Source organism: Chiloscyllium punctatum, chromosome 11 (genome assembly GCF_047496795.1).
Source record: "Chiloscyllium punctatum isolate Juve2018m chromosome 11, sChiPun1.3, whole genome shotgun sequence".
Classification (NCBI taxonomy): Eukaryota; Metazoa; Chordata; class Chondrichthyes; order Orectolobiformes; family Hemiscylliidae; genus Chiloscyllium; species Chiloscyllium punctatum.
In genome coordinates this window covers 96417316-96432286 of record NC_092749.1, presented here as the reverse complement: position 1 = coordinate 96432286, position 14971 = coordinate 96417316, and the positions used below count along the sequence as shown (strand labels likewise).

The 14971-nt window shown below is 40.6% G+C and overlaps 1 protein-coding gene across 6 annotated transcripts in view; it reads right to left on the bottom strand.

Annotated features, from left to right (window-relative positions):
* The window catches only part of stxbp5a (syntaxin binding protein 5a (tomosyn)), a 235196-nt gene that overhangs the window by 124553 nt on the left and 95672 nt on the right, over positions 1–14971 (bottom strand). For all 6 annotated transcript variants that reach the window (XM_072581320.1, XM_072581323.1, XM_072581321.1 and 3 more), the window contains one exon: positions 8234–8317. In XM_072581320.1, coding sequence (XP_072437421.1) covers positions 8234–8317 — 84 coding nt within the window. The remainder of the gene's footprint in view (positions 1–8233; positions 8318–14971) is intronic.

Here is a 14971-nt window from a genome sequence, read left to right as displayed (position 1 = left end):
CAAGTTGGACTGAGGGGTCAGTTTCTATGCTTGGACTCTAAATATTTAAAATGTGTTGAGGGTTTCTGCCTCTACCACCCTTATAGGCAATGAATTGCAGATCTCCACCACCCATGTTAAAAAGGTTTTTCCTTATACCTCCCTTGAAATTTGTGCCCCTTACCATATGCCCCAGTCAATGATCCCTCCATCAAAGAGGGAAGTTTCTTCCTGTCAATTTTATACATCTCAATTCCCTCTCAGGAAAATAAACCTCAGTCTGATCAATTTCTCTTCATAACTGAAACTGTCCAACCCAGATGTCCTGGTTAATCTCCTCTGCATGCTATAACTTGGAATCCAAAATTGCACACAATATTCTAGCTCTGGCCTAACCAATGTTTTATATAATTCCAGCATAAACTACCTGTTCTAAACTTAATGCCTCTTCATGTCCTCCATAAAATCTGGATCGTCTTCAGTGAAGACTGACAAAATATCTATTCCAATTTTCTGTCATCTTTTATCCTCAATTATTAATTCCCCAGATTCATTTTCCAGAGGACCACAGAATCATAGAAATGTACAGCATGTAAACAGTTTAAATCATCCATGCCAACCAAAATATCCTAAATTCATCTATATCCATCTGTCAGCATTTGGCCCATATCTCTCTAAACCCTCCATTCATATACCTACCGAGATGCCTGTTAAATATTGTGATTATAACCAGCCTCCACCACGTTCCGCTGGCATCCAAACAAGCACCTCCCTTTGTGAAAAAGTTGCCCCATTAGGTCCCTTTTAAATCTTTCCCCTCTCACCATAAACCTATGCCCTCTAGTTCTGGACTCCCCCACTCCAGGGAAAAGACCTTGTCTATTTACCCTATCCATTATCCTCTATAAAGTCACTCCTCAGCCTCTGATATTTTAGGGAGAATAGCCCCGGCCTATTCAGCCTCTGCCTATAGTTCAAGCACTCCAGCCCTGGCAACATCCTTGTAAATCTTTCTAAACCCTTTCAAGTTTCACAACATCCTTCCAATAGGAAGGAGACCAGAATTGCACACAATACTAACCAATGTCCCATACAACCGCAACATGACCTCCAACTCCTATACTCAATGCACTAACTAATAAAGACAAGCATACCAAATGCTGCCTTCACTATCCGGTCTGTGACTCCACTTTCAAGGAACTATGAACCTGCACTCCAAGGTGTCTTTGTTCAGCAACACTCCCTAGGACCTTACCATTTAGAGTACAAGTCCTTCCTTGATTTGCCTTTTCAAATGCAGCACATATTTATCGAAATTAAACTCCATCTGCCACTCCTTGGCCTTGGCCCACCTGATCAAGATCCTGTTACACTCTGGAAGTAACCACCTTCGCTGTCCATTACACTTCCAATTTTGATGTCACCTGCAAACTTACTAACTACACCTCCCATGTTCACATCCAAATTATTTATATAAATGATAAAAAACAAAAGTGGACCAGCACCGATCCCTGTGGTCACAGGCCACCAGTGTGAAAAGCAATCCCCACCTTTGAGCCAGTTACCTATCCAAATGGCTACTTCTCCCAGTGTTCCATGTCATCTAATCTTGCTAGCCAGTCTAGCATGAGGAACCTTGTCGAACGCTTTACTGAACGCTTTACATATTGATTATGCCCACATCAATCCTTTTTATTATGTCAAAAAACTCAATCAGGTTAGCAAGACACGATTTCCCACACACAGTCTTTAGCTTTCCAAATTCACGTAACTCTTAAATATCTGAACATTGTATCGATTTGTCTACTTTTGACTAACTTTCTCTCACACTTCAATTTTTCCCTCATTATTCACTTCCGCATAGGTCTTGGCTATATTTTATTCCATCAAATCTTCTGATCTACCACCTACCTTTGCACAATTATATGTCTGAGTTTGATACAATCTGATTTTTGTGAAACTTAACCAAAACGTCATTCAAGTACAGTGAGTTAGGTTTTGTCCTTTATTACTTTGTAACCTCTTACCGTATGTGATTTGCTCTTAGATCTCCATTCCCTGTCCATCCCTGTCATTGTCTGTTTAGCATTTCCCACATTAACTTCTTCCTCCGTTGGATTTTCCCCACTCATTGACCACAACTTCCCACATTTGGACTGGTGCCCCCACCATTTTGTTTAAAACCTTCTCGACTTCCTCAATTGCGTGGTTCACAACAATACCAGTCCCAGTATGGTTCAGGTGTAGATCATTGCAACAGTTAAGAACCCATTTCTCCAGCATTAGTGCCAGTGCCCCATGAACTGGAACCCACTTATCTCACACCAGCCTCAGTCATGCAAGTATTTTTCTAACCTTGTTTACACTGTACCAATTTTCATGTGGCTCAAGTTAATCCAGAAACCTTTGAAATTCTGTTTCTTAATTTGGTGCCTAGCTGCTCACATTGGCTATGCAGAATCTCTTTCCTCGTGCTAGCTCATTGGTAGACCACAACTGTATCTGCCCCCTCCCATTGCAAGTTCCTCTCCAGACCAGACAGGATGTTCACAACCTCGGCATCGTGCAGACAACACAACTGCCTGGAGACACACTCTTTGTGGGCAAGTGTCAATCTCCAAGACTATGCTGCCCCTACTACCACTGCATTCCTTTTGGCTCATACTTCCTGTATCACAATGCCATGGACATTTAGCTCATCCACCCCACAAAGCACAGGCTTGCAAGACAAAGCTTCATTGTACATGGATGACATCACTTATCTGCTCAGAACATCTGTCAGTGCGTAAACCCTTGAACATCTGAGCCAAGTTCAAACTGACCTTGGGAACCAAAGTAAATTGAGGCAAAAGTAAGGCAGTGTCCTTTATGAATTAGTGCAAGGGATCCTTTGTTGCTTTCGTTGTTGGGCCGCATTACCTGGAGGTGCTAGGAATAGGACTTGGAAAGGTCAGGGCATGCACAAAATCTTGGGAGGAGTATATTGCCAAAGTGGGGCAGAAACTGGGATTATGAGAGCACTGCCCCCTCTTCATTACTTAAGAAGCTGCCATCAGGTGAGGGGTACTTTTGGTGGTCTATTGCCTGTGTCTGCATCTTCACGGTCACCCGAGCCATTGTCCACTTCAAAAGAGGTCAAGGATGGATTATGCCCACAAGGGTGGCAGATGCATAGCTGTGGAGTGGGAGGAGAGCGCGCGAGACAGCGCCATACTCAAATGGTGCCTTTTGCGTATGGCTGCATCAAGACGTTCGTAGATCCTCGGCAGCAAACACCAAGTCTCACGATGTACTGAGGTTCTACCTGAAACTGATATTGTAAAGGATGGGTCTGGCCTCGTTGCCACAGAACCCCAAATTTTGGACCGTTCTGTATCACCTGACCGTCATGGAAAGATCTGCAAGTGAAAACACCTTTGACAGCAAAACCATCTGGAAGTGGTCAGCATATAACACCATCGAGAACCTGTGAGAAAAGGAGGGGAATGGATCGCTGAGCAGATTGTCAAAGTAATTTGGCAGAATGCCTCATCACCAGAACTTTCCAACAAGCACCAAGACATACCTTGGCTTGTGGTGTGAAGGGCACTGCCCCTCAATGGAGGACAGGGAGCCCTATCACTGTTGTGAGGGGGAAGAAATTGGAAGGCCGAAGTGCAAGAGATGGATTGGACACGGCTCAGGGCCTGGTGAACTACTGTGGCTCAAGCCTTGGTTGAGGTGTCCTCTTTTAGTGAGGTGGCATCATTGGAACAGTTGCAACAGAGACAAACATATTGGGAGGAATCTAATTAACAACTACAACCAAAAGCCTAATACTTTTTGATCATAACCCCCTACACTCAAACGGAGTGTTAAGAGATAAATTTTTTTAAAAATGAAACAATTTTCCAGTTCAATGAACAATTTTCAGTGATCCCAGGCCTTCATGAAATCCTTGGAGAATACGCTGTCCACAGGCAAGGAGGACTATACATCATTCTGGAATTCTAAAGTCACTGGTTAATGTAAACAGTTTCAGCAGACTTTAAGAAATCTTTACTTACTTAAAGACAAGGATATGTTTCTCTCATAGGCCTCAACAATCTGATAACTGGAGAGAAACTACAGGGAGCACAAAACCAAGTAGCACCATCTTCAGAACTCTCCTGCCAAACCCAGATAGAACCAGTTCTCCCTTGATTGACCAGTTTAATATCCAACCAGCTGCCAGCTCAGAGCATAGCAACAGCTCAGTGCTGATTCATCTAATGTTCTTACATCAATAATTAAGTTACAACATTTTTCCAGGCCAGCTCCTGGCAGAAATCATCAGTCTTTATTCCCTTCTCTTTTACAAAAAAAGAATCCAAGCTGTTGTTCAAAGTTCAATTCTGAACTTAGGGCCTATGTTCTACGCCAAAAAGTGAGAAAAATAAAAATATAGCAATGGTCTATTTTCTTATCACTGACCATATCATCACACCCTGAGGGAGATGAGACTATTCCCAGTAAAATAATCCAGGTAACTTTCACCCATCCTGATACATCAGTGTCCACAGTTCAGCTTCCACTCAAATTCTGGAGTTGAAGTTGGTTGGACATCAAACACTTGCTGCAGATATATTTGCCCTGGATCACAATGGTATACTTGAACACCTGCAGATTGAAGTTGTGACACACTGTGTACTGTCACTCAATGGATTTGATAACAATTTAATGACATTATTCATTTAGGTTGCTTGTTACGTATTGTATTAACTTTACTACCAATGGGTACACTATTTTAAAACTTCAGAATAAATATAGAATTCAATCAAAGTTACTCACTCCTGATGAGTGTGTCTTCAAATTCTCCTTAAACCAGTCTATAAGCTCACCATTGGCTGTAGCCGACTCTGCCCAGCCTACTTCATCATACCACTTGACTGCAGAACACTCTGCTTCCCCCAGAGACTGAGGACTGGCCACTCTCCCCAGTCTGCTTCTCCCGCGACACTTATTGCGGGCCACCCTGCTCATGCTACTTCACTGTGATAAACTGTGGTCTGCCTGACAAATCTGGTAGAATTCTTGGAAGGAACAAGCAGGTTAGACCAAACAGAGCCAATGGATATTATCTACTTGGACTGAAAGAAGGCCTTTGACAAAGTGCTGTATAGATGGCTACTGAGTAAGATAAGGTCCCATGGTGTTAACGGCAAGGTGCTAGCATGAATAGAAGCTTGGCTGTCTGGCAGAAAGCAGAGAGTGGGGATAAAAGCGTCCCTCTCCGGTTGGCAGCAGATGACAAGTGGTGCTCCACAAGTTTAGTGTTGGGACCACAGCTTTTCACTTTATACATTAATGATCTAGATGAAAAAACTAAGGGTATTCTGGCCAAGTTTGCAGATGATACAAAGGTAAGTAGAGAGTCAGGTGGCATTGAAGCGGTGGCGAGGCTGCAGAGGATCTGGACAAGTTAGGAGAGTAGACAATGTGGTGGATGGAGTAGAATGTGGGAAAGTGAGAGTTCAGACACTTTAGTAGGAAGAATAGAAGCATGGACTATTTTAGAAATGGCGAGAAAATGCACAAGTCTGAAGTGCAAAGACACTTGGGAGTTCTAGTCCAGGATTCTTTCATGGTAAACTTGCAGGCTGAGTCAGTAGTTAGGAAGGCAAATGCAATGATGACATTTGTTTTGAGAGGACTAGAACATAAAAGCAGGCATGTCCTTCTGAAGCTCTAAAACACTCTGGTCTGACCACATTTGTAGTAGTGTATGCAGTTTTGGGCCCCATATCTCAGGAAGGATGTACTGGCCCTGAAGCGTGTTCAGGGGAGGTTCACAAGAATGGCCCCAGGAATAAAAACTTTAACGTATGAGGAACGTTGGAGGACTCAATCTATATTCAATGCGTTTAGAAGGACGAGGTGTATCTAATTGAAACTGGACAGAGTGGATGTTTCCATTGGATGAGAGACTAGCACCAGAAGGCACAGCCTTTGAGTAAAAGGAAGACCTTTTAGAACCAAGATAAGGCGAAACTGCTTCGGCTAGATAGCAGCGAATCTATGGAATCTATTGCCACAGAAGGCTGTGGAGACCAGGTCATTGAGCATATTTAAGACTGAGATAGATTCTTAGGGATTAAGGGTTAGAGAGAGAAAACAGGAGAATGGGGTTCAGAAACTTATCAACCATGATTGAATGGTGGAGCAGACTTGATGGGCCGAATGGCCTAATTTCTGCTCCTATGTCTTATGGAGAACAGGCCACTCTTCCTACCCTGCTTCACTGCAATTATCAGAGGTGGGAAGAATAAAGTGGATTGGAATAGAGAGCTGGCCTCAAAAATATTCATAGCAATATGAAAATTAAAACATTGAGAATTGCCCAGCTTGTTCATTGTAATGTTTTTAAAGGCACAAAATAAAGGAATAGTTATATCTGAAAGTTCCTTTTGATTATACATCTCTTATTACAAGAACAGATATGTCCAAATTAAACTAGTGGATATAATGCTCTATAGTAGCCCATACAAATTCCATAAATTGAACAAGCAGTGATCAGAGGGGTACATCTGGGGTCGAAACACATTCCTCCACACCAGCAGCGTTGAGCAAGTGATTGAAAATATGACCTAAAGCACGACTGCTGTTTTTCTGACCTCACAATTGGATGTTATAGCATTCCTACATTTGGACCCTGCAGTTTCTAGTTGAGATTTAATACTTTAGGACAATAGCATTTCAACACAGCTTGCATTTTTCTGATTGGGAATACTCAAAGTTTGCTTCTATAACAGTCTGATCATATCTCTGCCTACAGCAAGAAGCAGATGTTCCAAAGGAATGATGGCAATGCAAGAGAGCTTCTTACATTTCATTTTGATTTATCAGAGTTATTTTCCGACTGCAGCTAGTCTTAAAGTCATCTCCCAACAATTATAAGTGAGTTCATTGATTTTTTTTGCCCTCCAAGAAACAAACTATCTGAAGGTTTACCATGTAGTTGATGCCAAATGTTATTTCCTGATGTTCCAATGAAGAATCTTAATGTTTTGTATGTCAATATTGCTGTATAAATACAAAGTTCCTCTTGTTAAGTAGAAATGTGAATGGTCACCAATTACCGGTTTGAAAAATTCTGGAGAAATCTACTACTTAGAGGAGATATAAAAGTGAAATTTAACAAACTGAACACTTCACCTGTTACTTACTTCAACATTGTAATAATCCACATTATGAAAACTCAAACCAAAAGAAAAGGAAAATAATTTGTCAGCACTAGTGACCAGAGCTTGGAAACACTGACAGACTCATGAATATATTTTTAAATTCGGGGAATTGCGCAGATGTCAAAGGGGTAGGGGTTGTAATTGGAAAATCATATTAAAGAACTGTGTGTGTCAAATATAACTGACATTACGGTAATTCACACCATAAAGACTAAAGAGGAGTTTGCATACAAAAGGACATAATAATTTTAGCATACAGGTGTAAGCAGTGAAAACCCAAACTCACTTATGTCTTTGCGTGTATAAAAATGTAGTGACAATCATCTAAACATCTATCAGGACTTTCAAAACACCCAGCCCTGGACCAAATGCATTACAATAGCAAAAGCTTTTGTACAACTTCTATGGAGGTTAATCTGTAAATCTGAAGAGAATTGGAATGGTTTATCCCGGATATTTATTGATGAAAAAAACCCAAAGAATTGTAAATACTGAAAATCAAACAAAAACAGTAATTGCTAGAAAATCTCAGCAGGTCTGGCAGTCTCCATGGAAAGAAACTATTCTTCAGAATGGGATTTTGTTTCTGATATTTATTAGGCCATTCGCTCTTGAAATGTGGTCAAATTTGTCAGTCTTTCTTCTATCTTCCCCAAAATCTTGAGCAATATTTAAATAAAATTACATTACTACCTGATGGAAAACTCTCCGAACAACCTCTATATATAACTGTTACAGACAAGGGTTTCCAACGTTCAGCAGATTTGAGATTTGACATCAAGATTCCAAATGGTTAGAATAATTCAAGGTTCAAAGGTTAGAAGCACAGCAAAGTACTTTCTTGCTGGTCTAAAAGGGATACACTTATTACCATACTAATCGAAAATAATCCATAGTAGTTGACTTCAAATAGGCAGAGACAGGTTTAACATGCAGATCCACTCACGTCAAGGAAATGCACATTGTTTCCAAGCATTCAACAAGACTGCAACGAGAATTCTAATAATCCTACTTATGTCGATGCATTTGCATTCAGTCAAAGCATTATTTACCTCATCGTAGCTGTATCTGTACTCTCCTTTCTTTGATTTAAGGTCCCACAACACCAGAGTTCCGGATTCGAAACCAATTAACAGCTGCAGGTACAGAAATGACAAAATGAGTCAATTCTATTTTCTACTGTTCAAATTCATCACCTCACAGATTAACACCGATTCCAGACACAGGGGTTCAATGTTTGTCCCTACCGCCCCAGGCTGGGGAGATTCTACACACCTGAATTTACCACCAAATTACTATGTTGCCATTAAAGTTGCTAAAGCACAGGGGAGCAGATAGATCCCTTGAACTGCCCAGGTTCACTGGGCAAGTTTACTAATAAATGAAGTACTGGACTGTGAGCACCTACAGAATAAGTCACCAACTGACATCCTCTGAAGAGACCAAATGAAGAATCTCTCTTTGAGAGGAGCTCTGTCACTGTGCCATCACTCCTCCTCTAACTTTAATCCATGAAGGTTTCTTTCTTGCTTCTTCTTTAACATATATGGCTAATTGAAAAAGGAAATAATTGGGTAAAGCATCCTGGCTTGCAACCAGCACCTTATTTTCAATTTCATTTCAATTTCAACCAAACAAGATGAACAAGTAAAGACACCAGCACTAAGGTCAACTCAAAAACTGCTCTGCTCAGTGTGATATGTACTGAGGCAACGTTAATTTGAGGACAGCTAACCAGGAATAGTGCCAAAGAATTTCTCAGGTAAAGAAGAGTGAACTGATACATTCAATTTGCAGGATTAGTATACTGCAGAAAAATAAATTCCAACGAAGTCAAAATAGATCATTTACTTTTAATTGACTTCATGGAGCCTAAAAGGATGCAGCAGTGAAATTAATGAGACTAGAGATCTCTGGAAATTGAAAGAGAAAGATGTTAGGTGTATAAATATGAATATCTAAATAAGCAAAACACCATAATAAAGCAATTCCAGCAGAATAGTGAACAGGTATGTACACATTAAAAGGGTGAATAAACTCCACCTGATCTACCCATCTCACTGTGAAAGGTCAATGCCCTAAAATGCCAACTCTATTCCATTTCATATGCACTACCAGGCTTGCTGACTTTTTCCAGCAGGTGTGTTTTTACAGCACTTTGTCACAGAAGTTTCACTCGCTCATGATGGCTTATTTACCTCCTCACGGTAATCTTTACGCACCATTATAACACATGCCCAAGAGAAAGTCCAAACTATCAAATAGTATGCTCAGTAAAAGTTTCACTTCAACAAGAAGCTGCTCAGTAAGTCCCCTAATTAAAGAAAATAAATTAAGAAAAATGAGTGAGGTAGGTAATTTTGAGAAAATCTGAGTACAGACAATCACCTCTTAACCGAATGAGGGGACAGGGAGTACTTTGTTCAGATAACGGATTGTTTGGATAACTGATAACGTTTTTACAGGACCTTGAGATCATGTTCAGATAATCTGAAATTTGGATAATTGATGTTCGGATAACCAAGGTTGCTCTGTACTACATTTTCCCCAAATACTGAGTTTTTTTTTCTGGTAAGGATATCATGGGCTATGTAGTTAGGGTGGTAAAATAAGTTCAGGTTCAGATTAACCATATTGAAATGGAAACAAAAACAGAAATTGCTGGAAATACCCAACAGATCCGGCAGCATCTGCACAGAGAAGGCAGAGTTAATGTTTTGGGTCTAGTGACCCTTCAGAACCACTCGGTAGCTCTGTAAAGGTTGGTGTTTATGAAGAAGATGGGGGGGGGGGGGGGGGGGGAAGTGGAGAGGAGAAATGATAGGTGGACACTGAACCCAAAGAGACAGAAAAACAGCTGGACAAAGGTGTGTGTCAAGGTCAGCCTGGGAGAATATGTAGCTGCTAATGGAGACCATTAGTGGTTGCAATGGGGTGTTTATGGAAGCAGCCCAAATGACAACAAGGATTGCTGTGTGAAGGTTGGGATGAGGACATGGGAGAAGGTGTTCAAACCCTAAAATTGTTGAACTCTATATGGAGTCCAGACGACTGCAGAGTTCCCAACTGGAAAATGAGGTCTGTACTTCCAGCTTGCGCTGAGCTTCACTGGAACATTGCAGTAAGCCTGAGGCAGAGATGTTGGCCATGGAACATGATGGTGTATTGAAGTGGCAGGCAAATGAAAGCTCAATCTTTTTTGTGGACAGAAAGTAGGTGTTTTGCAAAGCTGTAGTTTAGAGGAGACCACATTGTGAGAAGCAAATACAGTAGACTAGATTGAGTGAGGTACAGGTAAGACACTGCTTTACTCGAAAGGTGCATTTGGGCTGTTGGATACTGAACAGAAGGGAAATAAACGGGCATGTGTTACACCTTCTGCAATCACAGGGGAAGGTGTGTGGGGACGTGTTAGGAGTGAAGGAGTGGACCATGGTGCCTAGGAAGGGGAGGGGAATGTGTGCTTGGTGGAGGCACCTCAGTGGAAGTGAAGGAAATGGCAGCTAATGATCCTATGGATGTGGATGATGGTGGGGCGGCAGATGGGGACAAGGGGGACCCTAACACTGCTATGGGAACAAAGAAGGTCAAAGTGCAGGAGATGGTCAGACCTGCCTGAGGGCCCTATTAACCACAGTGCCGGGCATCCTCTGTTGAGGAAAAAGGTGGACATTTCAGAGACCCCATTGTCCAAGTTGGCATTAAAACAGATTTGATGGAGATAGAGGAACTTGGAGAATGAAATAGTGTCTTTACAGGTAAGCAGGGTGCAAGAATATATCAAAGTAACTGTGAGTCAGTGGGTTTATAGTAAATGTTGGTGGCCAGCCTATCCCCAGAAATGGAAATAGATGTTGAGGAAAGGAAGGGAGGAATCACGATGAACCAGGTGAAAGTGACAGTAAAGTGGAAATTGGAAATGAAATAAACTTTTCCAATTTCATACGAGAGGGATGCAGCACTGATGTCATCGATTTACCAGAGAAAGACTTGTGGTTAGGGGCTGGAGTAGAATAGTTCCAGGTACTCCACAAAGACAGGCATAACCGGGGCCCATGCAGGCACCCATGACCACATCTTTGATCTAAAGCAAGTGACAGAAGTTAAAAGAGAAAATGTTCAGAGTGAGGACGAGTTCAGCCAGGTGAAGGAGGGTGGTAGTGGGGAAGGGGACCCTTTGTCCAAGAAGGAGCAGAGAGCTCCAAGACCATCCTGATAGAAGATGGACATGCAAAGGAATTGCATACCCCTTGCTCAATGCAAGGCTGTATTCAATGCCTGTCCTACATATAAAATTGTTGCTATTGTACATATCCTATGGCCTCAGATATAACTCTCCTTTTATACTAGCCCCAGTCTGACCCAGATGCATTAAAGACAAAAAATGTAGACGTGCTTCTCTTGCATATGACATTCTCAACACAACTAATGGACGTATCACAGCAGAGCAATAGAGGTTTTATTTGACATAAGCACTCCAGCTTCCAGAATACAGGAACAAAAATGGGCCATTCAGCCCCTCGAGTTTGTTCCACCAATGAAATCAGTGTACCAACTCCACATAGCTGCTTTTGGCCTTTATTCCTTAATAGCTTTGCTTACCAAAAATTGATCTCAGATTTAAAATTGATTATGGATCCCATATCCACTGCCATTTGTGGAACATATACCACCCTTTGTCAAAGTCTCACAGCATGGAAACAGATCCTTCAGTCCAACTTACCCAGGTCAACCAGGTTTCCCAAACTAAACTAGTCCCACTTGCCTGCGTCTGGCCCATATCTCTCTAAACCTTTCTAATTCATGTATCTGTTCAAATACCTTTTAAATATTCTAACTGTACCTGCCTCTACCACTTCCTTGAGCAGTTTATTCCATTATAAACACCACCCAGTGTGGAAAAAGTTGCCTCTCATGTTTCTTTTAAATCTTTCCCCTCTCGTTTTAAACCTATGCTTTCTACTTCTGAACTCCCTTACCCTGGGAAAAAGACCTTTACATGGAGAAAGATTAGGACTGACTGCTAAACGAATCATCCCACTGTGAACTAAGTTTGAGGGTCATGCTTGCTAACGTTATATGGATTAATTCATTTAGCCACTATTATAGCTGCAGTAATTCATAGCCTGTCAGGCTATTGATTCGTGACAGACGTACCAGTGCAGGGAACAAATATTCACAAAACTGATGGAGGAACTGTAAGTTGAGTGCCTAACAGAGTAATGATTTTCTGTTACTCTTCTCCTCGACAAAGTTTATTCCAACCATATTACATTTATTCTATCACACCTGACTAGATTATTCTTCTCACATATTACACTCAACCTTGATTTCCAATTTATCAAGAGTGGGAAATGACTTAAAACATATTGAAGAATTGAATAGCTTCACATTAGGTGCGAATCTATGAAGGTTAATACCACTTTTTGATTATTTACAGTTCTTGCCTCCTGAACCGCCTCATTCTCCAAAATGTGAAGCAATCTTGAAACATTGTACATTTCTGTAGGAACAAAGATTCTACCTGGATTTCAACCTGTTAACTGAACTGTCCAGGTTTCAACCCAGCTTCTGCAGAATCCTCCAAACATTTCCACTATAGACAACTACACTTATAGCCTCAAAATAACTGCTTATATTAGTCTGACTCACAGTGAACACCAGAAGTTTTAAGAATTAGATTACACAGATTTATCGGAAACATTTGTTTTCAGTCTCACGCAAAACTAAATTTTCTGCATGCATAATCCTTTTTCTTCCACCTGACTGATCCATCCAACTGTAATTTCACACTTTGGATATCCAAATTGTTCAAAACACAGCAAAGTCCATTATTTTCTTCCAACTTGCTTGCAAATGGAGACTATTTTAAAATAAAAGATGCTTAAAAATGCAATTCATTATAACATGACTGAACCCAACTGTGTGGTTTTGAATGGACAATCTGTGGCTAAAGGTAGTCTGAGCATATACACTGTACAAAGAGTACATGTGAAAAGTATTTTTTTTAAAAAAGGTGTCTTAAAAGGAAGCCACAGAGGAAATTCGCAGCTTAAATGCCCTCAACTGTGCAAATTTGTTCCACTCAAAGTAGGAAACATACATGGACATATCCACAATTTGGTATTTAAAAATGATAAATAGAATGTCTTGGCTTAGAGAATGTTTAATTTTACTATATTCGGTATCTTTGCTTCTCTTCTGTCAAACAAAGTCACTGAAAAACTCTTCCAAGTTTAGCCAATTACATGCAGTCGTATTGTAAATAAAGCCCGATTGTTGCCGGTCTTTGGCAATGGAGAATTAGGGAAATTTTGATAGAACAATACAAGTAATTGATAGATCAACCTAGGAACACTGAACAGTCTAGGCGTCCTTATCTAAAGGTAAGATATATTGGCATTGGAGGCAGTTCAGAGATGGTTCACTTGGTTGATCCCAGATATGGAGGGCCGCAACTGTTGTGACCAAGTTTAAGGTCACATTGAGTTCAGATGTTTTGGAATTGTCAACAGGAATAGGCTGGCTAGAATTAGATTAGTATTGGGTGTCAGGTCAAATGAGGCTATGTTATGTCTTACCAGGATAGTTTTGAGTTGGATCAAAATGGCTACTCTAATTCAAGTTTCAAATACCTTCTTTATTGTACACACCTACGCACCCTGTTATTTCATTAAACTCCTTTATGACTGGAATGAAGTCTGTTGGCAGGTTATTCAAAAATATTGAGGGAGAAGAAAAGCCATACTGGTAATATAGATACATAAAATTGCAAGGAGAAAGATAGGATTCTCCCACATATATGAACTGGAGAATCCTAATAAGTTTTGTTGCATAGAAGGGAAATACTAAGCAGTTTGCACTGTATAGCACTGGTTGTATAGAGTGGACTGTCTAAATGTTTTACAGTAAATTAATTTTACTTTTAACAAACTGCATGAACTTGCACAGAGCCAGGTGCCATAAACAGCAATGAAATAACTGCTCAGTGAATCTGTTTCTGGTAGTGCTTTTGGAGGGACAAATGTTGGCAAAAGATACTAGGAGAATGCTGTACTCTTCATTTTAAAAAAAATTGTCTAAACAGAAATACTGGGCATCAGTTTAAACATAGGCAAAAGTGGGTACTGCAAATGCTGGAGATTAGAGTGGTGCTGGAAAAGTACAGGTCAGGCAGCATCAGAGGAGCAGAGAAAAAAAAATTGACATTTCAGGTAATTCTGGGTAATCAAAGATGGAGGACGGGAAAAATTTCTGGTTTTAACAGACTGCTCTTTTTTGAGGTACTTTAGGTGTTGGAGGTGATTTCCTTGAATTCCAAGAGCAGCAATTTCTATTTTATATGCTGTTGCATTGTTTTGGAACTTAGCGGAAAAAAGTCAAAACAACAGCACTTTTAAAAAGGGAAAGGAACAGACAAAGGAAGCACATGGTGTAGGAGAGAAAGAGAGAGAAAGAAACCCACATTGCTAACTGATACAGCAGTGAACCTGCACAATTACTGCTTTTGCGGTTTGAATTCATATTGCTGGACATCGGTGTGCGTCTGGGAAAATTAACAAACAGCAAAATTCACAACTAATTTTGCAGGAACCTGTTTGGGAGTGGTCACAGCACAGAAACAGATAAATGAACATTTTAAGCATAGCCTTACAATAAGTCTGCAGTAGTGAGTAGAGTGGGTTCTTTCTTGATTATATGTTACATTGAGATAGGTCTCTTGATTAAACTTAAAAGTATAAGCCATAAGTATTAATTTAACCTGGAGCAGTGTTTTGTAGGGGAGTAAG